The sequence below is a fragment of the Aquarana catesbeiana genome, linkage group LG01 (assembly GCF_042186555.1).
Source record: "Aquarana catesbeiana isolate 2022-GZ linkage group LG01, ASM4218655v1, whole genome shotgun sequence".
NCBI lineage: Eukaryota > Metazoa > Chordata > Amphibia > Anura > Ranidae > Aquarana > Aquarana catesbeiana.
Window position 1 is genome coordinate 972,090,137 of NC_133324.1, and position 27,810 is coordinate 972,117,946.

General features: G+C 44.5%; 1 protein-coding gene across 1 annotated transcript; it reads right to left on the bottom strand.

Annotated features, from left to right (window-relative positions):
- Positions 1-580: 580 nt before the first annotated feature.
- On the bottom strand, positions 581-27,776 carry LOC141126896 (uncharacterized). The gene is made up of 6 exons (XM_073612952.1): positions 27,597-27,776; positions 14,774-15,067; positions 12,427-12,585; positions 10,759-10,907; positions 4,084-4,184; positions 581-1,743 (listed from the first exon to the last, which is right to left on the bottom strand). Exons 1-6 carry the CDS (start codon positions 27,640-27,642, stop codon positions 1,638-1,640), a joined length of 855 nt encoding a protein of 284 aa, XP_073469053.1. The 5' UTR covers positions 27,643-27,776; the 3' UTR covers positions 581-1,637.
- Between the last annotated feature and the right edge of the window lie 34 nt (positions 27,777-27,810).

Genomic DNA, 27,810 nt, shown 5'->3' on the forward strand with positions numbered 1-27,810 from the left:
AGTGGTCAGTGTAGTGTAGTGAGTAGTGGTGAGTGTAGTGTAGTGAGTAGTGGTGAGTGTAGTGTAGTGAGTAGTGGTCAGTGTAGTGTAGTGGGTAGTGGTGAGTGTAGTGTAGTGAGTAGTGGTCAGTGTAGTGGTCAGTGTAGGGTAGTGGTCAGTGTAGAGTAGTGGGTAGTGGTCAGTGTGGTGTAGTGGTCAGTGTAGTGTGTAGTGGTGAGTGCAGTGTAGTGCAGTGTAGTGGTCAGTGTGGTGTAGTGGTCAGTATAGGAATCAGGCAGGTCAATGTAGTGGTCAGGTAGGTCAGCGTAGGAATCGGGCTGGTCAGTACTATTGTAGGAAGGGAAGGAGTGCTAAAAGTTTGCAGGTTAGAGGGGCGCAAATGACTTGCCTTGCCCCGGGTGCTGACAACCCACGCTACGCCACTGCTCCAACCTTAGGGTAAATTTGTGAACTTAGTTCAGAATATCAGTACATACCACAATCCTTTCCTAAGTCTGTTAATTTACGGGGATTTCTTACCGATGTATAAATATCTCCCAACAAAATTAATAAGTAAATGATTTGACTTTATTAAAAAGTATAGTTATACATGTTCAAACAGAACTGGAATTTCTGGTGATTGATATTTCACACACACATTATGAAAACATCAACGCGGCAATGAAACAATATTTCTTAATATTTTATAATTAACTCAGGGGAGCCCAAATTGTTCTGTTAGAAAAATATGCGCGGTAATCGCGCCTTACTTCCAAGAACACGATATCCCTTGTCGCTCAGGGAAACAGTCCTCTGAATTTCTCCAGCCGGAAGGAATCCAAAGTTTGTCTCACGGAGTCAACAGATGGATATTGCCAATTTGAAATAAATATTAATCCAACAGAGCTCCTAAATTGAATGGGGCGATAAATACTCTCCCTGGGACCACAGCAATATGAATTGATGTAATACAAGTTCCTCTGAATTCCCCCAAACATGACTTCAATAATACACAGCCTAGACAATCAATATGGGCAAATAATAATAATAAACTACCCACCATATATTTTCCTATGTCTATTTATAATATCGTTCAGCTGATCTGTATATATTTTTTGTACTTGTCCATACATTTAATAAATACTACACTATAGCTGCCATTTTTAAAGCCATTTTTTGTTTATGCCAATTTTTATCAGAGAGATTCAAAATCCAGAAGACATCCAACAGAGGAGATAAAAAAAAAAAAACTTTCATTTGTAAAGCTGAGAATGTGACTTTCACCAAACATTCGCTGATGAAGAATCACAGTCATATAAAACACATGGACCTGGAAGATTCACCTGCAGAGAATTTCAGAAAGTCAGATTTCCTGATTTATGAATATGAGTCCAAAGAAACAAAACATTTCTTTCTTACAATCTGAAAGCACACAGATACAATGTCAGGTATTGAAGAATGGGCCCAAGTGACATGGTAACCAACAATCGCCGGAGAGTGCTGAACAGTAAATCAGTGGGTGGCGCTCTCCGTGGTGGGGATGTAACAATCCTCACTGGACCTAATTCAAGAGAAAAAGGGGGGGGGGAATAAAGCAGGGGTGATGAAGGATCCCCAAAGACATTAGACTTCCATCGTCCTCCCATACATCAATGCGGTCACACAGCGTCTCTCTCACAGATCCAGCGCAGAGGGATGTAACAGTTTTCCAACATCAGACGAGATCCGAGCTTGGCGCAGCTTCCAATCCCTTCGGTGACATTCCTAGATAGGAGAAACAATTGGGCTAGATCATTTCCACATTCATTGTATTCCCTTCAATGAAGTTTAATGGAACCACAGTGTCACCAGGGGCAAGGGCCAACTTATAGGCAGGACAGATGATAGAGCATCGAAAGTCCTCATACTAATGGTAAGAGCACATGGCAGACAATAATACACTCAGCAGAGTGAAGATCAATGCAAACTAGATCCTTAAAGTGAGGTTAAAGGCTTGTTTTTTTTTTTAACAACAAACATGTCATACATACCTGCTCTGTAATGGTTTTGCACAAAGCAGCCCCCATCCTCCTCTTTTCGGGTCCCCTCGCTGGCTCTCCTGGATCCACCTGTTCTCGGGTTCCCTCGCTGGCTCTCCTGGATCCTCCGCTTCTTGGGTTCCCCCCGCTGGCTCTCCTGGATCCTCCTCTTCTCAGGTTCCTCAGCTGACTCTCCCAGATCCTCCTCTTCTTGGGTTCCCCCGCCAGCTCTCCTGGATCCTCCTCTTTTCGGGTTCCCCTCCTGGCTCGCCTGGATCCTCTTCTTCTTGAGTTTCCCCACTGGCTCTCCTGGATACTCTTCTTCTCGGGGTCCCCAGCCGGCTCTCCTGGATCCTCCTCTTCTTGGGTTCCCCCACTGGCTCTCCTGGATCCTCCTCTTCTCGGGTTCCCCTGCTGGCTCTCTTGGATCCTCCTCTTCTTGGGTTCCCCCGCCAGCTCTCCTGGATCCTCCTCTTTTCGGGTTCCCCTCCTAGCTTGCCTGGATCCTCTTCTTCTTGAGTTTCCCCCCTGGCTCTCCTGGATCCTCTTCTTCTCGGGTTCCCCCTGGCTCTCCTGGATCCTCTTCTTCTCGGGTTCCCCCACTGGCTCTCCTGGATCCTCCTCTTCTTAGGTTCCCCCATTGGCTCTCCTCAATCCTGCCAAATCACCCCCCATAGCTTGCTATGGGGGGACCTGAGCAGGCTCACTCCTGAGCCACTGCTCTGTGTGTCCATTCACACACACAGCACAGCTCGGCCCCGCCCCATGCTCTCTTCCCTTTGACTCACTGGCTGTGATTGACAGCAACAGGAACCAATGGCTACCGCTGCTGTCTCAGCCAACGAGGAGGGAGAGACCCGGAAAAGGCAAGGCACTCGTGCACATCGCTGGATCGGGATGGGGCTCAGGTAAGTTTTAGGGGGAGGGTTGGGGGTGTGGTGAGCACAGAAGGAAAAAATCCTTGAGCCTTTACAACTACTTTAACAGAGTCCAGGTTGCAGATTGGTGGAGAGAGCACAGACTGACAACAGCAGAGAAAACAGGATAAGCTGGACAAATGCAGTCCACATAAATGATCGGAGTAATGACCAATCAGAACGACCCATAAATCAAGCAAAGTGTGAATGCCCAGCAGGCTATTTAAGAACTTTTAATTAGAACAGGTGTGCACAGTAGAGACCTGAGATGCAGTGCTTTGTAATGACCAGCAGATGGCAAAAGTTCAAGGTTGATATTTGCAAAATGATAGACTGACGCCCCCATTGAGCTGGAATACTGTTTCTCAGACTCCAAATTCCTGCCCCTGGGAATGACATTCGTCTTCTCTTTTCCAGCTTTGTAGTTGTTGAAGACTCTAGTCTGCAGTGGGGTTTGTATTGTTCTTATAGGTTATATAACGGGCAAGGCGCATCTAGGTCTGGTCTTACAACCACATTGTAATTGTATTACATTTTACAGCTCTTACTTTTTTCTTGTTATCTCGCTTTTATATTTATGTTTTATTCATTTTTTTATTTCTATTGCTATTTTTATCTTTTTAATTTGTGATAATAATAATAATAATAATAATAATAATAATAATAATATTTATTATTATTAGTAGTCATAGTAGTAGTCGTAGCATTAGAATAATATAGTAGTAACAGTACTATAATAATAATAATAATATTATTATTATTGTTTTATCTTGCTTTTTATTAATTTAAAGCCGTGTGAACATTTTAGTAGCAGTACTATAATAATAATAATAATAATAATAATAATAATAATAATATTATTATATTTATGTTTTATAATTTTTTTTTATTTCTAGTGTTATTTTTAACTTTTTCATTTGTGATAATATTAATAATAATAATTATTATTATTATTCTTAGTAGTTGTAGTAGTAGTAGCAGTAGTAGCATTAGAATAATATAGTAGTAGCAGTACTATAATAATAATAATCGTATTATTACGATTATTATTAGTAGTAATAATAATAATCATAATAATATTTTTTTTTATGTTTTATTTCGCTTTTTATTAATGCTGTGTGAATATATTTTTTCTGTCCTGGTGCACTTTAACAATGTGCAATACTTACACCATGCTGCCGTCAGCCCATCCTCCGGTCCACACGCCTCCATAGCTGTTATAATAGGTTATTCCAACCCAAAATGCCTGTCCTGTCAGGGTCACCAGTGCCTGGAAATTGTGGAATGGCAATAAATATCATAGATTGTTTCCAAACAGAAAATTGTTATATACAAATTGATAATGGTTACAAAAAAAGACATTATAAAAAAAAAATCAGCAGGAAAATAATAGCCAAGGGGAAAAAATAATTAATTAGGGCTGGTAGACTTAAGCCTCGTACACACGATCGGATTGTTGGCCAACAAAACCGTGGAATTTTGTCCGAAGGGTGTTGGCCCAAACTTGTCTTGCATACACACGGCCACACAATTGTTGGCCAACAATTACGAACGTAGTGACATACAACGTGGTTTTTCAGCTCTTTAGCGCCACCCTTTGGGCTCCTTCTGCTAGCTTCATGTTAGTAGAAGTTTGGTGAGTGTTGATTCGCGCTTTTCATTTTGCGATTTTCATTTAGTGCTTCTCAGTTCGTTTCTGAACGGCCATTCGTCAACCAGCCATGTTGCGGAATCGGAGGAGATAACGTGTTATTTATTATTGGGCTTGGAGTTATTGATTTGACATTATTTTTTTGGTTAAATAATAATGATTCGATTTGGTATATTTTCTATATTTTTGGATGCACAGAATGCACTTTTTGGTTACGTTCTATTGGCAGATAACATGTCTAATTTTATTTGTTTTCTTTTTTTAACACACAATAAAAAAATTGTGGAGAATAATACTTGGCTCTGTGTTTTACTTCAAATGACAGTTTGGGAGTCGGCAGTTACATTTAGAAAAATACAATGTAAAATTGACAAGGGACACCAACATAGTTGTATCTTTGATCTTAAAAACTACAGGATAATGGTGTTGTGGTAACTTGCCCCCCCCCCCCCCCCCCAAAAAAAAAACCATAATAATATTATTTTTCATATCACTAGAAAAAAAAAGCCTTTGAAAATTAGTTTGCAAAAACTCCACCGCCCGCTTCCGGCTCGTCCTTACACCCAAGCATGCGTGTTTGTACTTTGGACTTTTGTCCGACGGACTTGTGTACACACGCTCGGAAAATCCGACAACAGACATTTGTCCGCAGAAAATTTGAAAGCCTGCCATCCAACATTTGTTCGCGGAGAATCCAACAACAATTGTCCAATGGAGCGTACACATGGTTGGATTTTTCCGCCAACAGCCTGTCATCGAACATTTCCCATCAGAAAGTCTGATCGCGTGTACCAGGATTTAGAGTTGGGCGGACGGTTCGGCCCGAGCAAAAGTTTGGCACGAACATTACTTCTTCAGACGTTCAGCAAACATCTGAATTTGCAGGGCGTTCGGCGGGATGTTCGCTCTGCCGAAAGCCCTGCAATGCACTGCGCACTGCACAGTACATTCTAAGCCCTGATTGGGCAAAGCTTTGCCCAATCAGGGTGCAGTAAAAGATGGTTGTTTAGGAGCGGGGCCGGGAAGCCGACTGCGGCGTCCTTAACAACCGATGAGTCATCACTTGTCAATGGGCTTCCCCGCTGACAGCTGAATATAAAAAAAAAAAAAACATTGCCGACAATGAAAAAGTAAAAAAAATGGCCCTCCCAGTCCATAACCCCTTCAAGCCACGAACGCAAATTTGCATATGGTTGGCGCAAAGGGGTTAACATTGAGGGCGATCAAAGGGTTAACTGTGTGCCTAGCCAGTATTTGTGTACTGTGGGGGAGGTGCTTTCACTAGGGAAAGGCATAGATCCGTGTTCCTGCTTTGCAGAGATACATGATCCATGCCTTCTCTACTGACAGAATGGCGATCTGCCTTGTTTACATAGGCAGACTACTGTTCTGTGTCCCTGTAGAATGTTCGGCGGGTGCTAGCAGACATCAAATCCATGATACCCACTGATCGGCTCCCACTGTGTATAATCACAGTGGGAGCGAGCCTCTATCCGAAAGAGCCAGAACATGTTTATATATACATGGTCTGGCACACAGCTGCTGCCCTGTAGGAGTAAAACTGCTGTAGAGCGTGGTGTTGGCTGGTGGTTTTTTTGTTTGGGTGGGGGGGTGGCAAACAACCCCCCCCCCGCAGGACCTCAAACCCCCCCACCCCCGTTCTCTCTGCCGATCCACCGGCACTTATCCCATCTAGGCGGCAGGCACATCAGGCAGCAGCGGGGATCGGGCACCGACAGACACATCGGCAGCGGTGGAGATCGGGCAGCAGCAGGCAACAAGGCACCGACAGACACATCGGCAGCGGCGGAGATCGGGCAACGGCTGGGAACAAGCCATCGACAGGCACATCATGCAGCGGTGGGGTTCGGGCATCGGTGGGCACATCAGGCATCGGCGGGGATTGGGCATTGACAGGCACATCGGGCAGAGATCAGGCATTGACAGGCACATCAGGCAGTGGTGGGGATCGGGCATCGACAGACACATCAGCAGCGGCGGAGATCGGGCAGCGGCAGGAAACAAGGCACCGACAGACACATCGGCAGCGGCGGAGATCGGGCAATGGCTGGGAACAAGCCATCGACAGGCACATCGTGCAGCGGTGGGGATCGGGCATTGACAGGCACATCGTGCAGCGGTGGGGTTCGGGCATCGGCGGGCACATCGGGCATCGGCGGGGATTGGGCATTGACAGGCACATCGGGCAGAGATCAGGCATTGACAGGCACATCGGGCAGCGGTGGGGATCGGGGCATTGACAGGCACATCGGGCAGCGGTGGGGATCGGGGCATTGACAGGCACATCGGGCAGTGGCGGGGAATGGGGCATCGACAGGCACATTGTGCAGCGGTGGGGATTGGGCATCGGCGGGCACATCGGGTAGCGGCGGGGATCGGGGCATTGACAGGCACATCAGGCAACGGCGGGGAACGGTGCATTGAGAGGCACATTGTGCAACGGTGGGGATCAGGCATCAACAGGCAAATTGGGCAGCGGCGGAGATCGGGCATCAATAGGCACATCGGGCAGTGGCGGAGATCAGGCATCGACCGATCGGGCATCGACCGAGGCACATTAGGCAGCGGTGGGGATCTGGCATCCCTGGGCACATTGGGCAGAGGTGGGGACTGGGCATTCATGGGCACATCGGGCAGAGGTGGGGATTGGACATTGGTGGGCACATCGGGCAGCAGCGGGGATTTGGCATCGGCGAGCACATCGGGGAGAGCAGCGGGGATCGGGGCATCGGCGGACATCAGGCTGCGGTGAGCATCGGGCAACGGCTCCTGTGTCTTCTCCTCCTCACTTCCGCCGTGTGTCTCCTCCCCTCCCCCTAGGCATCCAATAGGATTGCCTGTCCTTTCAGCCAATGGGGTGATGGGTATCAGACCCGCTTCCCAGGCACATTGGGCAGATATAACCATCTTCTGAAATTGGCCGGGAGGAGGATCAGTGTTGCAACAGCGAATGGATGAATCCAACTGGGTGGGCTCCAAACGCAATGCTCTGCGCCCCGAGCCCACCTTATTTTGAAGCCTATTAGAGCCTCTGGCTCGAATCAGGTGCTTCAAAAAACACACCCCCCTCCATAGGAATTCAGGCGCCTGGCGTCCTGAAAGGGGCTGAGCGCATGGATAGGGAGGGTGGTGGAGGCGGATAGGGGAGGCGGCGCCCGTGCGCCCACAATGGAGGGGTCGCCTCTGGTAGAGCGGTCAGCCAGGGGTTATAGGCTGACCGCTAGGAAGTTATAGGAAGTTCATGGGAGGAGCAAAGGATTCAAGGTTTACTAGAAATATGGCACAAGGCAGGATTATCCAAAGCATCAGAGAGAGAGCTGTCCAGCATCTCAGGTAGCTCGGCACATAGAGCTGGACTTAGCAGAGGTTGTGGATTGAGGTCCTGGTCCTGACAACCATTGATATGATGTAGAAGATTTAGCACTCAGCATCTCTTATCACTGAAATCTACTTTATGCGTTTTCAGATCACTGAGTTCCCTCGTCATTGCACCACTAAAGGTAATCTGGAATGGGTTTCGGGGATCACTGAGTTCCCTCGTCATTGCACCACTAAAGGTCATCTGGAATGGGTTTCGGGGATCCCTGAGTTCCCTCGTCATTGCACCAGTAAAGGTCATCTGGAATGGGTTTCGGGGATCACTGAGTTCCCTCGTCATTACACCAGTAAAGGTCATCTGGAATGGGTTTCGGGGATCCCTGAGTTCCCTCATCATTGCACCAGTAAAGGTCATCTGGAATGGGTTTCGGGGATCACTGGGTTCCCTCGTCATTGCACCAGTAAAGGTCATCTGGAATGGGTTTCGGGGATCACTGGGTTCCCTCGTCATCGCACCAGTAAAGGCCCTCTGGAATGGGTTTCGGGGATCACTGGGTTCCCTCGTCATTGCACCAGTAAAGGTCATCTGGAATGGGTTTCGGGTTGGCCACCACTATCTGTTTACCACTAATTGCTAAGATTCACGACCTTCGTGAAATCTGGAACTATTGGACAAAAACTTTGCAGATTTAACACCATAAATAACAAGCAACTTATAATGCAGAGCATAGTTTTATCCTGCGGACTTAATGGTCTCAAATTTTTAAAGAACGGATAGCCTACCCCTTTTCTATAAAAGGTTTTGTTTACAGCGGCCATATTGTTAACATGTGTCTGAGCTATTGGGGATGGACATGTGCAGTTTGTTTCCGAATTGAAATTTAGACAAATTTTCAGTTTTCGGAAATCCAGGTGTATCCGAATTTTCGAATTACAATAGTACCGAATTTAAAAGAATCCGAAATAACGACAAAGATACATTTGCATGAAATTTGAATTTGAATCGATTCAAATAGATTTCAAATCAATTTCGAATAGTTTTCAAATTTGGATAGTTTTCAATTTGTTTTCCAACTTCCAAAGAGAATAAAATAGAATAGAAAATAAGGGAACAGAATAGAAAAAAATATAATAGAGTAGAAAATAATAGAATAGAGTAAAAAAAAAAAAAAAATAGAATAAAATAGAATATAACCATCTTCTAAAATTCAAATTTCAAATAGAATACATTTGCATACATAAGAAAATAATAGAATAGACAATAATAGAATAGAAACAAAAATAATAGAATAGAATAGCCTATAATGGAATAGAAAAGAATAGAATTAAAAAAGGGACTAGAATAAAATAGAATAGAATAGAAAGAATATAACCATTTCCCCAAATACAAATAGAATCAATTCGGATTTGAATAGAATAGAAAAGAATAGATTTGAATAGAATAGAAAAATAACAGAATAGTATAGAAAAAAACAACAGAATAGTGTAGAATAGAATGAATATAACCATCTTCCGGAACTCAAAATTTGAATAGAAAAGAAAAGCATAGAATAGACAAGAATAGAATAGAATAAACAAATAGAAAAAGAATATAGTTAAAAAAAAACAATAAAATAGAATGGAATAGATAACCATTTCCCAAAAGTCAAATAGAATCAATTCAAATTTTAATAGAATAGAAAACAATAGATTAGAATAAGAAGTTGGTTATATTCATTCTATGCTATTCTATTCTGTTGTTTTTTTTCTATACTATTCTGTTATTTTTTATTCAAAATTCGAATTGATTCTATTTTGAAAATTGGGAAATGGTTATATTCTTTCTATTCTATTCTATCCCATTCTATTCTATTGTTTTTTTAATGCAATCCTTTTGTATTCTATTCTTTTATTTCAAATCACAGAAGATGGTTATATTCTTTCTATATTATTCTATTCTTTTTTATTCTATTCTATTCTACTTGTTTCTATTCTATTCTGTTCTTTTATTTTCTATTCTATTTTGTTCTGTTTTACTATTTATTTTCAGTTATATTCTTTTTCTATTCTATTCTATCTTTTCTATTCTATTCCTTTATCTTCTTTTCTATTTTATTCTCTTTGAAAATTGGAAAACATATCAAAAAGTTTCCGAATTCGAAATTAGAAAATTTGAATCGATTCGAATACGGATAAACTGAACGAATTCTGAAAAGAAATTACACAAATGTATGTAAATAAGCAACATTCATGACCAAACCCACTGATCCCACCACCCACCACCATCAATTGACTGATCCCATCCCCCCTCCCCACCACCACCACCACCATCAATTGACTGATCCCATCCCCCCTCCCCACCACCAGTGGATTGATGCCACACACCCCCCCCTTTACCACCACCATCAGTGGACTGATCCTACTCCCTCACCAACTTCAGGTAGGGCCCTACAAATGGTCAGAATTAAAAAGCATGATTCGCCTCCCATAGACTTTGTAGACTTTAAGCCTCAAGCAACATTCATGACCAAACCCACTGATCCCACCACCCACCACCATCAGTTGACTGATCTCATCCCCCCTCCCCACCACCACCACCACCATCAACTGACTGATCCCACCCCCCCTTCCCACCACCAGTGGACTGATCCCACCCCCCCTTACCACCACCACCACCATCAGTGGACTGATCCTACTCCCTCACCACCCTCAGTGAGGGCCCTACAAATGTTCAGAATTGAAGAGCGTGATTCACCTCCTATAGACTTCGCAAACTTTTAACCTCAAGCTAAATTTATGAACCCAACACGTGCAGATTCCCTCACCCCTAGTAGTGATCTGTCCCCTAACAATACATAGTGATCCCAATACTGACCTGTATGGTCTCCTCCTTCACCTGGGCCAGTCTGGAGTTGCGGTTTGTACAATCTTCATCAGCGTCTTTACGCTGCTTCTTCTCCTCAGAGAAGAAATAACATTTATCATTGATGCCGATCCAAAAAGGTGGACACCCAGAAGACTGTCCTGCAATATGGAATAATAGAAATTATCAGCAATGATAGAGAGACCCTGCTGTAGCTCCTCTGTTGGGGTTGAGCAATTAGTTTGATCTCTACAGTTTTTCCTGGTTAGGTATTCAGTATATACATAGGAGCGTGGGGAGGAGTTAGTTGTTGGTGGAGTAGAAGGGAGCAGACAGAGAGAACAAGTATTTGTAATTTAGACCTAGGGGTAATCCAAGACCCTCAACAGCTGAGACCATATAGTACAACGAACTATAGCTTTATATAGGAGAATAGGGTTGGGGTCGGATTATTATAATGGTGCCAACATATAATAATAGAAACAAGAAGTAATTAAAACATCACTTTTATTGTAGACATAGATAAAATATGATCAAATAAAATCACTCATTGTACATCTCCATTTTGGTGGTCGGGCAAATGAAATTCCAGTTATATGGTGGCTATAGGTTCATATGTTATCCCGACATGTTTCGCCAATGTTGGCTTCATCAGGGGATTTAGGAACCACCGGAAGACATGTGAAACCTGACAAGCCCCCAGGTGGTCACCACTAGGAACAGCACCACCAAAGAGAGGAGGCACCATGCGGCCATAGAGGGCACACACCAAAACTAAATAGTAGGTTCTTTACCTATTCCAAACTCTCCCCATAGAGGACACACAACAACCAGGTTGAAGAGCAATATGCAGAGTGAACACAAGAGGGCGCCTGCATATAGGACAACAAGTGGCCACTGGCCAGACTAGGTGGATTGGTTTAGCTTCTAAACAGAAGAAAAATGTTCAGCAGGTCGCTCTCAGTCCCTGGCTTTATCCTCTGGGAAACACCTGAACCCTCCCTACCTCTGAATGAGCCAGACCAGGGTAGCTGGAGGACTATTATTTAAAGGCTGTTACCAAATAGGCAGGGTATAGAACTTTATGCAACTAAAGGTACTATATGCTGCACCCTTCATTTAACTGAGAAGCATTTTCTGCTTGATCAATAAAGCTTTTTTATACTAGTTCTCGTTGAATAAAGTAATGGGGTCTTTTCCTTGCCATTTAAAATGGGTGGCCTATACCTGGGGAACTTCATGTGGAACATGGCTTAGTGAGAGGTGGTGGTGTCCTGGTGAAGTTTCCCATCTGCACCATGAATCTAGTAGCCTGGTGGCCTTGAGGCCAGGTAATAGCAGAGGAAGACCTAAATACCCTTCCAGCAGCTAAAATCAGGTGGGGTCTGATAACTGAGATCTGCTGGCTGTTGGAAGACACCTGCTGGTGGATACCGCATCTGCATTCTTCTGTACTGTGAAGCACAATGCCACCAGCTGGTGATCCAGGTCCTGACAGTCTCATAGGTCTCCAGCACAGAAGTTACTTATGTAGGCCTCCAAGTGCAGGAACTGACTTATTAACTGCCCTTGGGGGGGGGGAGGGGATGCTACAAGCCTACAAGCCAGGTAAAGCAGAGACCACCCTGTCATATGGAATAATGTAGACAGTCAGTGATGATAGAGAGACGGCTATATTACCTTGTTGAGTCTGATTTCTCTGGAGGTAGAAATGGACACACTGGTTGTCTTGTTGGCTTCTGTTCGTTGGTGGGTGTGTTATCAGCTCTTCCTTTTGCACATGCCAATGTGATCTGTTATCAGTGACGTAGTCATCTATCCTTACTTCTCTTGATGTTCCTGTGATACACATTCATCTTTAAGAAAAGTTTCTGACAAGTAATGAAGGTACAGTGGATATAAAAAGTCTACACACCCCTGTTAAAATGTCAGGTTTCTGTGATGTAAAAAAATGAGACAAAGATAAATAATTTCAGAACCTTTTCCACCTTTAATGTGAGTCAATACACATCTGACATCATTTAGAGTGCCTCTGATTAACCCCAAATAAGAGTTCAGCTGTTCTAGTATGTCTTTCCTGACATTTTCGTAGTCGCACTCTACAGCAAAAGCCATGGTCCACAGAGAGTTTCCAAAGCATCAGAGGGATCTCATTGTTAAAAGGTATCAGTCAGGAGAAGGGTACAAAAGAATTTCCAAGGCATTAGATAGACTATTGAAGATAGTAAAGACAGTCATCATCAAGTGGAGAAAATATGGCACAACGGAGACATTACCAAGAACTGGACGTCCCTCCAAAATTGATGAAAAGACGAGAAGAAAACTGGTCAGGGAGGCTGCCAAGAGGCCTACAGCAACATTAAAGGAGCTGCAGGAATTTCTGTCAAGTACTGGCTGTGTGGTGACAACAATCTCCCGTATTCTTCATATGTCTGGGCTATGGGGTAGAGTGGCAAGATGGAAGCCTTTTCTTACGAAGAAAAACATCAAAGTCTGGCTAAATTTTGCAAAAACACATCTGAAGTCTCCCAAAAGCATGTGAGAAAATGTGTTATGTTCTGATGAAACCAAGGTTGAACTTTTTGGCCATAATTCCAAAAGATATGTTTGGCACAAAAACAATACTGCACGTCACCAAAAGAACACCATACCCACCGTGAAGCATGGTGGTGGCAGCATCATTCTTTGGGGCTACTTTTCTTCAGCAGAAACAAGGGCCTTAGTCAAGGTAGAGGGAATTTATGAACAGTTCCAAATACCAGTCAATATTGGCACAAAACCTTCAGGCTTCTGCTAGAAAGCTGAACACGAAGAGGAACTTCATCTTGTAGCATGACAACGACCCAAAGCCTACATCCAAATCAACAAAGGAATGGTTTCACCAGAAGAAGATTAAAGTTGTGGAATGGCCCAGCCAGAGCCCAGAACTGAATCCGATTGAAAATCTGTGGGGTGATCTGAAGAGGGCTGTGCACAGGAGATGCCCTCACAATCTGATTTGGAGTGTTTTTGCAAAAAAGAATGGGCAAATATTAGCAAGTCAAGATGTGCCATGCTGATAGACTCATACCCAAAAAGATTGAGTGATGGAAAAAGATCAAAGGGAGCTTCAATAAAGTATTAGTTTAAGGGTGTGCTCCACTTCGATGGGAGCCTTTTGTCGGAAATTACGACCGTGTGTAGGCTCCATCAGACAATTTCCATCGGAATTTCTGTCGCACAAAATTTGAGATCTGGTTCTCAAATTTTCCAACAACAAAATCCGTTTGCGTAAATTCCGATCGTGTGTACACGATTCCGACGCACAAAGTGCCACGCATGCTCAGAATCAAGCAGAAGAGCCACACTGGCTATTGAACTTAATTTTTCTCGGCTCGTCGCACGTGTTGTTCTTGACGTTCGGAATTTCCGACCAACTTTGTGTGACCGTGTGTATGCAAGACAAGTTTGAGCCAACATCTGTCGCAAAAAAACATAGATTTTGTTGTCGGAATGTGTGATCATGTATACGAGGCATTATGCAACCATATCATTTTATTTTTTTATTTTTACTTCCCTCCACCTAAAAAAAAATTTAGGTTGTTGTTCAATTGAGTTATACAGTTTATAATTTACAGTAAAGGTGGAAACAGTTCTGAAATGATTTATCTTTGTCTCACTTTTTTACATCACAGAAACCTGACATTTTAACACCCGGGGTGTGTGGACTTTTTATATCCACTGTATTTAGTAACTATATGCAGACAGGGCGCAGCCTCTTCCTTGTCATTACACCCATGTGTTATGATTTCTAAAGAACGTTTCCAAAGAACGCTTTAACTTTTGGTAGTGTAAAGTGGCGCACGGAGGGATTTGGTTAAATTTGGCCGTTCCTATTATTGCTGATACTGGTCAGAAGTAATTAACAGCCATAAATACCCAGAATCAATCTGTCTTCTGGGGTAGAGGTTGACTTTTACAACTCAGAAGCTCTGCTCTCAGTGTATTTAGTATGTAAAACTAACCCCGCCCCTGAGGGGCCTTTTACCTGGTGCTCGGAGAATTATTAGCACTAACTGTAGAATGGCACAGGTCAACAGCAATGCTATGAGAAGTGCCGGGACCAGACAACCATAGCAGGACGGTCCAGGGGTCTTGTTCTTATTTTTTGATGATGTGATGGCCAAATGCCGAGAGATGAATGTTGTAAGAGTATTGCCGGATGATGCTGGGACCAAATTGTCATACACGGAACATTCCTGGACATTATGCTCCATTATAGTTGCTGTAGGGAGCACATTGTGATAGCTGTATTCGTAGACCACACCCTTGCTATCACGATCTGGGAATACACAAAGAACATAAAATGAATACATGAGAATGGTGTTTGTAGGAAATCTATTAGTACAAGGGAACAGAGCATGGCAGCAGGCAATTAGCACTTATTGCCTGAAACTACTAGCAAAAATCATTTCTTATATTGTATATGTCAAAGAGGAAACAAATTGTATGTATAAAAAAACTTTTTTTTTTTAGTTTTGGATGTAGGGGTGAGCAGTTAGACCATTTTTCCACTTTTATATTGCTGCCTGCGTCCCTGATGGGGGAATTCAAACCTTTTTTTGTCACAACTCTCAGCATGCCTCAGTGCTGAGGGCAGGTTTTCTGTCTCTGTAGATGCTAAATTCCCACCATCACAGAGCTCCACAACTCATTTGTTTTTCCAATGTCCATGCTTATTACAGAGTGACATGAATGAGGATATGTAGGTTGGATGAGAAGATTTGGTCTCAGTGAAGGTGTTTACGTTGGGTAAGTTCTTTTGGGTTTGGTAAAGTTGTTTGGCTGTCAGGATCCAGGCCTAAACCTGTTACCTCTGCTGTGTCTTGCAGTATCTCTTCTTGCTAAATCACCTGAGATGCTGGACAGCTCCCTGCCTGATTTCTTAGACAACCTTGCCTTGTGTCTTGCTGCTCTTGAACCTTGAACTCTGTGCACCTCCCATGGTCTTCCTGACTTAACTCCACTATATATTTTGCTTTTTAGGGGGCCCCAATGGGTTATGCCATCATGTGCTAGTATGCACAGCCTATTAGTACATTATGTCAGACTTACCGGTCAAACGGTGCCCTCCAGCACTGCAGTGGGATAGATTCGGCAGACTCCCGACACTTCCACCTTCACTCAGTCTTCCTTCTGGGTTCTGCGTCTTCGGGCCAAGCTGTGATGTCATCACTCCTGCACATTCGCATGGGGGTCACATCACCACAGCACAGATTGGGGCCATTAAAGGTCGCTGAGCTGCACATGTGTGCCTCAGTGTACATAACAGATGATAGGCAGGGGAATGCATTTATGGCAGAAGAGACCAATAGGGCCTCTTCTGTCAAAAATACCCTGCCTGTCAGCAAATGTTTGAAAAATTAAGCTTTCTTCCACTTTAAGCCAAACCTTTGCATTTCCTATTTGCCAGATTATTGTGCTCTCTCCAGCCAAATTCTCGCTCTTGTAACTCCTGCTGCTGTCCATATCTTCGCTACTACTCATTACCAACCTTTGGCTTGTTCCTCGACTACCCTTCCACTTGATCCCAACCTGCAACCACTGGTTACTGACCGATTGGCTTTTATACTGACTACACTATATATGCCCAGCTTGCTCACCTCCTGGTGGGGAGATACTAAGGACCACAACATAGTACTAACATGCAGTAAATGCATCTCCACCACCAGGAGCTCTGGTGAATATTGGTTAGTACTTCTTGGGTGGGCCCGTGTCATCCATCAGGGTAACCAGCTAGTATACCTACCTTGCTGGTCGGTGGGAGCCCTTCTGCTGCTATAGCTACTGGTCTCGGAGCCTGACCCTTTACAGTGATATTGGCTTTGATAAAGGTCTTTAGGATAGGAAAAGACAATTGGACTGGATAAGAGATTTAGAATAAATAAGAAAACTAGGTTGGGGAGACTGGCTTGAATGGGAGACTGGGAGCAGGTTTTAGTTGGATGAGTGGGTAATTAATTTTTGAGCAGAGCTGGGTGAGGATAGTTTGGTGGGGTCAGAGTGTTGGGTGTGATTATGATATAGGTGTTAGATTAGTGTAATTAAGTTACAGGAAAGAGTTTGGTGTGTTGAGGGGTTTAGAATAAGAGAAGGGATAGGTTTGTTTGGAACATATGGTTAATCATGTCATTAAACCCATGTGTTATGATTTCTAAAGAACGTTTCCAAGGGTAATCATGGTGTCTAGGTTGGACTATAATATTGGTGACTGGAACTGGTGGGGGGGTGTTTAGGAAGGATGAGGTTACTTTGGTTTGGAGAGGGAATTTGGGTTAAGTGATGCCCTGTACACACGACCGGTTTTGCCGTCAGAATAAACTCCGAAGGTTTCTCCGACAGAACTCCGACAGAATTCCGCTCAAGCGGTCTTGCCTACACATGGTCACACCAAAGTCCGATCGTCCAGAACGTGGTGACGTACAACACGTACGACGGGACTAGAAAAAGGAAGTTCAATAGCCAGTAGCCAATAGCTTCCGTCTCGTACTTGCTTCCGAGCATGCGTCATTTTTGGTCCGTCGGAACAGCATACAGACGAGCGGGTTTCCCGATAAGAATTGGTTCAGTCGGAAATATTTAGAACATGTTCCATTTCTAGGTCCATCAGAATTTTCAAAAAGAAAGTCAGATGAGGCATACACATGATCTGAATAGACGATGAAAAGATTCCATCTGTCTTTTTCTGTCGACATTCCGCTTGTGTCTATGCGGCATGAGGGGTTTAGAATGTAGGGGGTAACTTGGCTGGATGACAATTGTTGGATTGGAAGTAAGTTTTTTATTATGTAGGGGCTAATAGGAGTGTTTAGATTGAGTGACCATATATGGACTGGGTGAAGTCGATTGGGTTGTGTAAAGTGTTTAGAATAAGTGAGGAGTGTTAAACGTTGGCTGATAGGGGTGTAGATGGGGGGGGGGGTCCCCCAGAACTTCTATGGCATTGCACATAAGAGATAGATGAAACCAGTTCAGAGTGGTTGAGCGTGAGTTCGGGCCAAACATTTACCTGTTCGGCCGTTCGCCAAATACCCGAATTTGCAGGGTGTTCGCTGCACAGTGCATTCTGTGCTCTGATTGGTCAAAGCTTTGCCCAATCAGGGCGCAGTGTAAGCTGGTTGTTAAGGAACAGGGCCGGGAAGCCGTCCGTCGCGTCCTTAACAACCAATACGTCATCAGCTGTCAATGGGCTTTCCTGCTGACAGCTGAATAAAAAAAATGTGCCATAAAAGGGGTATGTAAAAAATAATTGGCCATAAAAGGGGTATGGGGGATCTGGGTACTGCCCTGGGGGATACGTATCAATGAAAAAATAAATGAAAAAAACGATCATTTTTTTCAGCAGCAGTAATTTTAATGATGCAAGTGAAACAAAAAAAAAAAAAACAAAAAAAAGAAAAATCCCTTTAAATATCGTGCCTGGGGGGTCCCCTTAGTCTGCCTGTAAAGTGGCACATCTGTGCGATGTGTAGAACATGCCACAGCAATAATGACATTTCTTAAGGAAAAAATGTCATTTAAACTTTCTCGCAGCTGTAATGTATTGGCGCCTCCCGACAATACAGATTAAAAAAAAAAATTTAGAAATGGTGTAGGGTCCCCCCCCCAGTACATACCAGGCCCTTCAGGTCTGGTATGGATTTTAAGGGGAACCCCATGTCAAATTTAAAAAAAAATGTTGTGGGCCCCCCCCAAAATCCATACCAGACCCTTATATTGAGCAGGCAGCCTGGCAGGTCAGGAAAGGGGGCGGGGGACAAGCGAGCGTCCCCCACCCTCCTAAAATGTACCAGGCCACATGCCCTCAACATGCGCCCCCCACCCCAAAGCACATTGTCCCCATGTTGATGAAAATTATTTTAAATGATTTGCAACTCTTTCAAGAATGTTCTTCATTGTAATTGCCAAACTTTTTTAGCTGGACTTTGTCTTCAGTTGGTAACATAGTCACCAACCAACTCTGGTGCCTCATTACTAAATCAATCACCTGATCATATTCCAGGAGTGTCAAAGATCTACTGGCTATCAGTAACTACCAGGAACTAAACTGCTGACAGAGAATCAATCCTACAGACACGTATTGAAGAGAATCCGCCTACACTGTACAGAGCTTCATCTCAAATCTACTGTATATATCCCTTCTGCTATCAAATAATTGATTCAATTATATTAGAAAAAAAAAGAAAAGCCAGGCGGAGGTTTCTGAGACCCCATGGTCTCCCACACTTTCGTTTATTATCTGACCCTCGGATTTGGGCCAAATGGTCAAGACTCTGAGGGATGTGATTTCAGTGGGGACTTTTCTCTCATTTTCAGAACTCAGGGGGAAATTTAAACTTCAGGGGTGGATGTATTTCCATTGCCTCCAGCTTCGCCATGCAGCCAGGGCTCAATTTCCTAACCCTCTAAGTCTTACTATGGACCCCATTGAGGAGCTCCTTGATCAGGTGTCCTTGCTTAAACCTCTGTCTGCTCTTTACCTGGCTTTTCTTAGCGCGGACTCCCCGGGGATGGAACGACTATGGGTAATGTGGAAGGCAGACCTTTGTGCCCTTGACAGGGAAGAATGTCTTGAGGATAGTACCAAATTGCTGATCTCGTCCTTTGGATAAATTGATTCAGGAAAAATTCTTGCACAGAGTTTACTATACCCCCCAGAGATTGCACAGAATCCACCCTCAGAGGTCACAGGAATGTCCCCGATGTAGAGATGGTATAGGCACGTATCTACATATGTTCTGAAGCCGTCCAAGGGTGGCTCGGTTTTGGGCAGAGGTGGTTGAACTCATTCATTTTAGTCTCCAGCTGACCCTCCCGGTCTCCCCCGAACTGGTGCTGTTGGGTATTCAAGTCGATGAGCAAAGGCCTAGATGCACTAAAATATTGATCTCCTATTTGTTTTTTTATGCAAAAAGGGAAATCATATTTAAATGGAATGCCCATTCCCATTGGCGGCTGGTGCTCCAGACAGGGGGGGCGCCAAACACAGCACTAAGAGATCGCTCTGGGGGTCATCTTCCATATCTTCCTGTACATTCTTCCCCCTGCCCGGCCAATACGATCGCATTCTCCTCTCGGGCAATTGTGCTCCTCCTTCCTGATTGGCCGGGAGGAGAAGCAGGAAGACAATAGTGAATATTAATTCGCTATTGTCACACAACTGGGTGGGCCCACAACTGGGTGGGCACCCTTTTTTGAAGCCAATTAGACCCGCAGGCTCTAATCATGTGCTTAAACAAAAAAAAAACCCCGCATGTAGATTAGGGGGCCAGATGCATGGATGGGCACCTGCGCCCTGCATTACGGGCCGCCACTTTCCATTCCCCTCCCTCAATGGGTTCCTGGGAAAAATCTAATAATGTTGCCCTAACTGTGTATAAATTGACTTACATTGGAACAAACTGCCCTAGAAAGCTTGACAGGGTTTGGCAGCCATTGACAGCTTAGGTGGGTTGTTCCCCCCCCCCCGGTCACTTTGGTCAACTGCTGGCATGGCTGTGATACCCCCTCTTCTCTTTGTACTTTTATACAAATGGTGGATGGGGCTTTAATACCTTTGTAAGTGTCTACAGGAGCTCTATGTATCTCTGTTTTATGACATGTGGACGTTGTCTTATTACCACTCTCTGAATGTGACCATGTTACTTTGATTGCTTCCATGCTACTGTTACTCTACCATGCATTTGCTTACAATAAAGGAACATTCTGTTTGTTAAAAAAAAAAAAAAAAAAAAAATTGCCCAGTGTTTTCACTTCTTAGAGGAAGAAGAATAATGATGTACTGTGATCAACCCCCTCCCTTACTTCCATGTCACTCTACCTTCTTATGTCTATTTATACCTTGAAATGCACATCTGAAACTTTCAGATCCCTATCTGAGCTCATGGTTTTCATACATACAATGTACAGTAAATCTGTTGTAATATGGGGGTTGGTAGCTCAGAGGTGGTAAGCGTTCTTTAACCGCTTCAATACCTGAGCACTTTCACCCCCTTCCTGCCCAGGCCAATTTTCTGTCATACTTTTAATGACAGTTACTCTTTAAATCTTTATCATTTTCGTCCCACAAATATACTGTATTTATTGGCGTATAACACTCACTTTTTCACCATGAAAATTGGGTGCAAATAGCGCGTGCGTGTTATACACCAATACTTCAGTTTTAGCTGCCTCGGAGGGGACAGGGAGGGGGGCAGGACGAGCGGCATCAGATTACATACAGTGAGAAACTCCTGTTTACTTGGTGGCCTCTATAATAGGAAGTCCCGTCTCCTGGGCCCCCATTGGACCACTGTTCTGTCTATCATAGGAGATTCTCACTGTATGTAATCTGTCGGCGCTCATCCCACCCCCCTCCCTGTCCCCTCTAGGCTGCAGATGGGCATCGATCAGGCTGCACTGATGGCAACGGTGAGGCTGCTGCATTGATGTGGACTGGTGAGGCTGCATTGATGTGGACTGGTGAGGCTGCATTGATGTGGACTGGTGAGGCTGCATTGATGTGGACTGGTGAGGCTGCATTGATGGCACTTGTGAGGCTGCAGATGGGCATCGATCAGGCTGCATTGAAGGCAATGGTGAGGCTGCAGATGGGCACTGACCCTTATTTTGCTTCAAAGTTCCTTATTTAAAATTTAAGTTTTTTTCCTGAAACTTCCCTCTGAAAATGAATGTGCGTGTTATACGCCTGTGCGTGTTATACGCCGATAAATACGGTAGCTTTCTTTTGGTGGTATTTTTTGCTAAAAAAAAAAACGATAAAAGACCGAAAATGTTGAAGTTTTTCTTAGTTTCTGTCAGTAAATGTTGTAATTAAGTAATATTTCTCCTTCACTGATGAGTGCTGATGAGGCAGCACTGATGGGCACTGATAGGCTGCACTTATAAGCACTGATGTTGCAGCACTTATGGGCACTGATGAGGCGGCACTGAAGGGCACTGATGAGGAGGCACTAATATGCAACATTGCTGGGCACTGATAGGTGGCACTGATATGTGGCACTGATGAGCACTGATGGGTAGCACTGATGGGCACTGATGGGTGGCACTGATGGGCACTGATAGGTGGCACTGATGAGCACTGATAGGTGGCATTGATGAGCACTGATAGGTGGCACTTATGGGCAATGATGCACGGCATGGATAGACGGCACTGATGGGCAACACTGATAAGCAAGCACTGATGGGCACTGAAAGGCAGCACTGATTGGCATCACTGATGGGGATTGATTGGTGTCACTGATGGGCACTAATTGGTGTCACTGGGCACAGCTGGGGCTACATTGATGATCAGTGCCCTAATTACCTGTACAGTCTCTTCTGCCAGGATATGCCGCTGATCGGCTCTCCTCGCCTCGCGCTCTGTCAGTGTGAGGCAAGGAGAGCCAAAAAACGTCACTTCCGTGTTTACATGTAATCGGCTGGGATTGGACACAGCCGATCACATGGTTAAAGAGGCACGTCATTGGCTCTTTACCCAGATCACCGCGCTGAGTGCCTCCGTGGAATGAGAGGGGATCCCACCCACTGTCATTTTACTATACGGTGTGCGGGAGGTACTTAAAGTGAGTCCACATCAGTCAGTAGTGCGTTTCAGGGCATGGCTGCTCACTTTTATTGAAACAAAAACATGAAGTCTTTACTAAACGAGGTTTCCCACACAAGGGTTTTGGCTTAACTTATGTAGCACCCGCTAGTGTGCTAGAAGGGTAGTGCATTTTTTGTGAGATTAGGTAAATTTCCAGGCTTGGCTGGCAGCCAAGCCTAGGTGTGTTTTGATTTGGGTTGGGAGTGACTCAGGGTAGAGCTGGGTGACTCACAGGCAGCATCTCCAAGACCTCCCACTTCTTTACAGAATGTGCTAATGTTTTCTGGAAAGGGAGGTGAAGCTGCTTAGGGTGTTCTGATGAGCCCTGACCAGTCCCCAATCTGGATTGGCAGAGGGTAGGCCTCCTTAAATACCCAGGATCAGCCCAGCTGGGAGAGGAGTTGTTTGAGTGGAAGCTGGAGATGGAGTGTTAGGCTGCCAGGGCCTTAGGGGGAGCTCCCCAATCTGGAGGGGTGACCTTGGGGCTGGGGCGTGGGTGTGGACAGGACCTTTCTCACGACACATGGAAGTGTCCTGGACAGCTTGCATGGGAGCAAGAGAGGACAGCGGGAGAGCACTGACAGGCAAAGTCTCCAGGAGGGGAACAACAGGTCAAAACCAAGAGGGCTGGTAAGTGACACACAGTCGGGAAAGGACTGGGGAGGCATGCCTGAGAGGATTGGGAGATTGAAGTCTGGGATGGGTGCAGAGCCAAAGGAGTGGACTGTGGTGGCACGGGCAGTGGAGAGAGGCAGCTGCAGCCAGGAGGGCTGGCAGGGCCTGAAGATGTGCTACTGGGCTCGGTAGCCACGTGGACAGCTAGCACTAAGGACTACCATATTTTAGCTACACTAAAGGGCCTGTGGTCTCTGCTTGCAAAGGGGATTCACCCTAGGCCTGGCTGAGCCAGTGTTAGGCCTACAAACCAGTGCTAGCTGGTCTGGGAAGTGAAAGCGAGTGATGTGCTGGAGGTGTCGAGGAGAGATAGTCTGCAAGCAAGTGATGTGCTGGAGTTGAAGATTGGGGTTGTATATACTGGAGGTGTGTATAGTCGGTCCCATATATATTGTTCTGCAAATCAGTTTGGGCAGCTCATGTATATCCCATCCCCATCCAAGTTTATTCCCCTCAACAAAAAGAAAAACAAAGGCCTGGTTTTCTGCCCGAGGGTGAATGAGAACTGTGTGCCTGGCTGGGCAGGGTGACCGACGGACAACAACACTCAGCAGCCCTCAAGAAGGTACCGCTACACTTAGAAACAGCATTAATAGAAAATGTTGAGCCACCTGGCTCTCCTGTAAGCAGCACTGCCAGCCAGACCCTTGGCTCTTCAGGCTCCCTCAGGCTCCCTCAGCCTATGATTGCAGCAGCTCACTGCACGGACCAACTCTTCACCTCTGGACAGGGTTCTCCCAGCACCCGGGGCTCTCCCATTTATCAGGAACACAGGGCTCCTTGCAGTCATCTCCGATTTCTTGATCTATCTGGACCGCATAGCTGTCCTTACTTCCCCAATCCTATGGGCAAGAAGTCCTCCCCAACATAGGGTCTTGTCTCCTGAAAAGATAACCCGCCTGGATGGAGCACTTTTATCTTCATACAAAGACTCGCTCTCTCCAAATGGCAGGAACTGCCTTGAGCTACTCTCAGTTGTGACTTATAATGACCTTGCACACCTATGCACTCGCATAGGCTGCAGGTGTCTAGCAAAATCCGGACCCAGTATTGAAGGTTCCATCCCACCCAAGACACTTTGGAACCTTCAAACTCCAGGCCCCCGATCCAGGTCAAACAAGCCTGGAGAAAACTTAAAACACAGTTTTCTCTGCTCACAAAAATACATGTTAGAGCACACCTATACATTCGCACAGGCTGCCCGTGTCCAGAAAATCTGGACCCAGGATTTTAAGAAGATGTGCTTCTTAATTACTTATGGACCGCCCCCCCCCCCGTCATTGTACGTCAGCTGTTTGAAGAGGAATACCGTTGTTATGGCACGGTCCTCTTTCATAAAAGTGGTCTCCACGGCAGATTCAGCGCAAGATCACGTTTATCGGGGGCGGGAGAGGGCCCTCCTCTCGCTTCGGTCCAGTCGTCTCCGCCGCTTACCGGAGCCGTCCGTATCGGTGGGGACGATCGGGTCCTCTCCCCTCACTGGCTGGATGCTGAGTGAGGGAAAAATGGCCCCCGCTCGGCTCCATAACATTGGAGGGCGGAAGCGACGCCAAACGTTACTTCCGCCCTCCAGTCTTAAAGGGGAACATTTTTTTTGTTGCAAAAAAAAAATAAATTTTTTGAATTTATTTTTTATTGCATTTTAGTGTAAATATGAGATGTAAGGTCTTTTGGACCCCAGATCTCACATTAAAGAGGTCCTCTAATGCTTTTCTTCTATTACAAGGGATGTTTACATCCCTTGTAATAGGAAAAAAAAGTGACCAAAATTAGTTTTTTTAAAAGGACAGTGTAAAAATAAAAAATAAAATAAATAAGAAAAAAAATTTAAAGCCGAGCTTGCGCGCAAAAGTGAACGCATACGTGAGTCGCGCCCGCATTTGAAAAAGGTGTTCAAACAACACATGTGAGGTATCGTCGCGATTGTTAGAGCGAGAGCAATAATTATAGCCCTAGACCTCCTCTATAACTCAAAACATGCAACCTGTAGACATTTTTAAAACATCACCTATGGAGACTTTTAAGGGTAAAAGTTTGTCACCATTCCACGAGTGGACGCAATTTTGAAGCATGACATGTTGGGTATCAATTTACTCGGCGTAACATTATCTTTCACAATATAAAAAAGAATTGAGCTAACTTTACTGTTGTCTTATTTTTTAAGTCAAAAATATGTATTTTTTTCAAAAAAGTTGTAAGACCGCTGCGCAAATACGGTGTGACATAAAGTATTGTAACGACCGCCATTTTATTCTCTAGGGTGTCTGAAAAAAAATATATAATGTTTGGGGGTTCTAAGTAATTTTCTAGTAAAAAAAAAAAATGATTTTAACTTGTAAACACCAAGTCTGAAAAATAGGCCCAGTCCTTAAATGGTTGAACTGCACCTTATGTAATTTTTCTAACCATTTCTTAATCTCACACTGTCACATTGTTCAGAAATAAATAATATGAACAGTGTGTCTGCTGTTGATGTATTCTGGTGATGAATACTAATAAAGGTGTCACATCATGGACAGTTGATTATGTGAAATGGGTGGTGATGGTGCAGGAGGACCTGTTGCTAGTCCTATATTTTAAAAGTCTCTAATGCCGCGTACACACGGTCGGACTTTTCGGCTACAAAAGTCCGACAGCCTGTCCGACAGACTTTCGATGGACTTTTGGCGGACTTTTGGCAGACTTTTGGCGGACTTGCGGCAGACTTTCTAACGAACGGACTTGCCTACATACGATCACACAAAAGTCCGACGGATTCGTACGTGATGACGTACACCGGACTAAAATAAGGAAGTTGATAGCCAGTAGCCAATAGCTGCCCTAGCGTGGGTTTTTGTCCGTCGGACTAGCACACAGACGAGCGGATTTCTGGGTCCGGCGTAGTTACGACATAAAGATTTGAAGCATGTTTCAAATCTAAAGTCCGTGAGATTTGCGGCTGGAAAAGTCCGCTGAAAGTCCGGGGAAGCCCACACACGATCGGATTGTCAGCCGTATTTTGTCCGTCGGCGTCCGTCGGACTTTTGTAGACGAAAAGTCCGACCGTGTGTATGCGGCATAACAGTTGCAGAAATTGAATAAGAGCGATCAACTGAACAATACATTAATTAATAATGGTCCATGATATTAGCAATTAGTTACATATATACAGTATCTCACAAAAGTTAGTACACCCCTCAGTCACATTTTTGTAAATATTTTATTTTATCTTTTCATGTGACAACACTGAAGAAATGACACTTGGCTACAATGTAAAGTAGTGAGTGTACAGCTTGTATAACAGTGTAAATTTGCTGTCCCCTCAAAATAACTCAACACACAGCCATTAATGTCTAAACCGCTGGCAACAAAAGTGAGTACACCCCTAAGTGAAAATGTCCAAATTGGGCCCAAAGTGTCAATATTTTGTGTGGCCACCATTATTTCCCAGCACTGCCTTAACCCTCTTGGGCATGGAGTTCACCAGAGCTTCACAGGTTGTCACTGGAGTCCTCTTCCACTCCTCCATGATGACATCACGGAGCTGGTGGATGTTAGAAACCTTTCGCTCCTACACCTTCCATTTGAGGATGCCCCACAGATGATCAATAGGGTTTAGGTCTGGAGACATGCTTGGCCAGTCCATCACCTTTACCCTCAGCTTCTTTATCAAGGCAGTGGTCGTCTTAGAGGTGTGTTTGGGGTCGTTATCATGTTGGAATACTTCCCTGCGGCCCAGTCCCTGAAGGGAGGGGATCATGCTCTCCTTCAGTATATCACAGTACATGTTGGCATTCATGGTTCCCTCAATGAACTGTAGCTCCCCAGTGCCGGCAGCACTCATGCAGCCCCAGACCAGGACACTCCCACCACCATGCTTGACTATGGGCAAGACACACTTGTCTTTGTACTCCTCACCTGGTTGCCGCCACACACGCTTGACACCATCTTTACAAAAATGTGAGGGGTGTATTCACTATTGTGAGATACTGTATATAATTACATATAGTTACATATAGTTGCAGAGTCACTTCAACCTCAATACACATTGTGCCAAAGCCCACCAGAAGGATTGGTGCTGTGTGAGACCTGACTGGAGGCATGGCTGAACCTAATTCTTTACTAAAAATTGGATTAACATTTCACCCAACTAGTTCAAGGGATGAAAGTGATTTGGGGGTGGCCTGACATTGTAGATGATGTCACTCACAGAGAAGTGTTCTGATAATCTGTACCATCTGGGAAATTCTGGTGATAGCTCAATACAAGGAGTGGAGATGGGTCTCTGTCCATTAATTACATCAGATACTTAAACCTTCCAGAAGCTGATCTGCCATTGCTTGATCTGGGTTGCGCCAGATCCTCGCCTCGTTTTGATGGCACTTTTTAAATACCGTCAAATATATTCATTTTTATAGCAGATAATGTATTACACAAAATGCATACAAATTCAATCTTTTGCTAAATTTAACTTAAAATAAAAAGGAAAAACAGATTAGCAGCTGAAAACAAAAAGATAGTTTCCAAAGAGGTTGCCCACTTTGAATTCCCACATTCCTCCCCAGGTTACCTGCTTTCTGGGCGCTCCTTTGGGCTGACTCGGTGTCCTCCTCCATGTTGTCTCTACTCTCATATGATGTTCTGTGGTCTCTGCATCTGAAGGAGAAGAGGTAGTGAGACCTGAGAGCTTCTCTGTGTCTGCAGACTGTGGTCAGCCTTGTACGGGGACAGGAGGAACAAGAGTGTGATGTCTAATAGAGACTAAAGAACGTGGCAACACTTTA

Bases quoted from the DNA above. Each gene is read 5' to 3' on its own strand.
- LOC141126896 (XM_073612952.1), bottom strand. From the start codon at position 27,642: ATGGAGGAGGACACCGAGTCAGCCCAAAGGAGCGCCCAGAAAGCAG. The intron at 4,185-10,758 runs GTCAGTATTGGG...CACAATTTCCAG, and splicing joins TGAAGGAGGAGACCATACAG to GCACTGGTGACCCTGACAGG. The intron at 1,744-4,083 runs GTAAGTATTGCA...TCTCCTATCTAG, and splicing joins TGGGCTGACGGCAGCATGGT to GAATGTCACCGAAGGGATTG.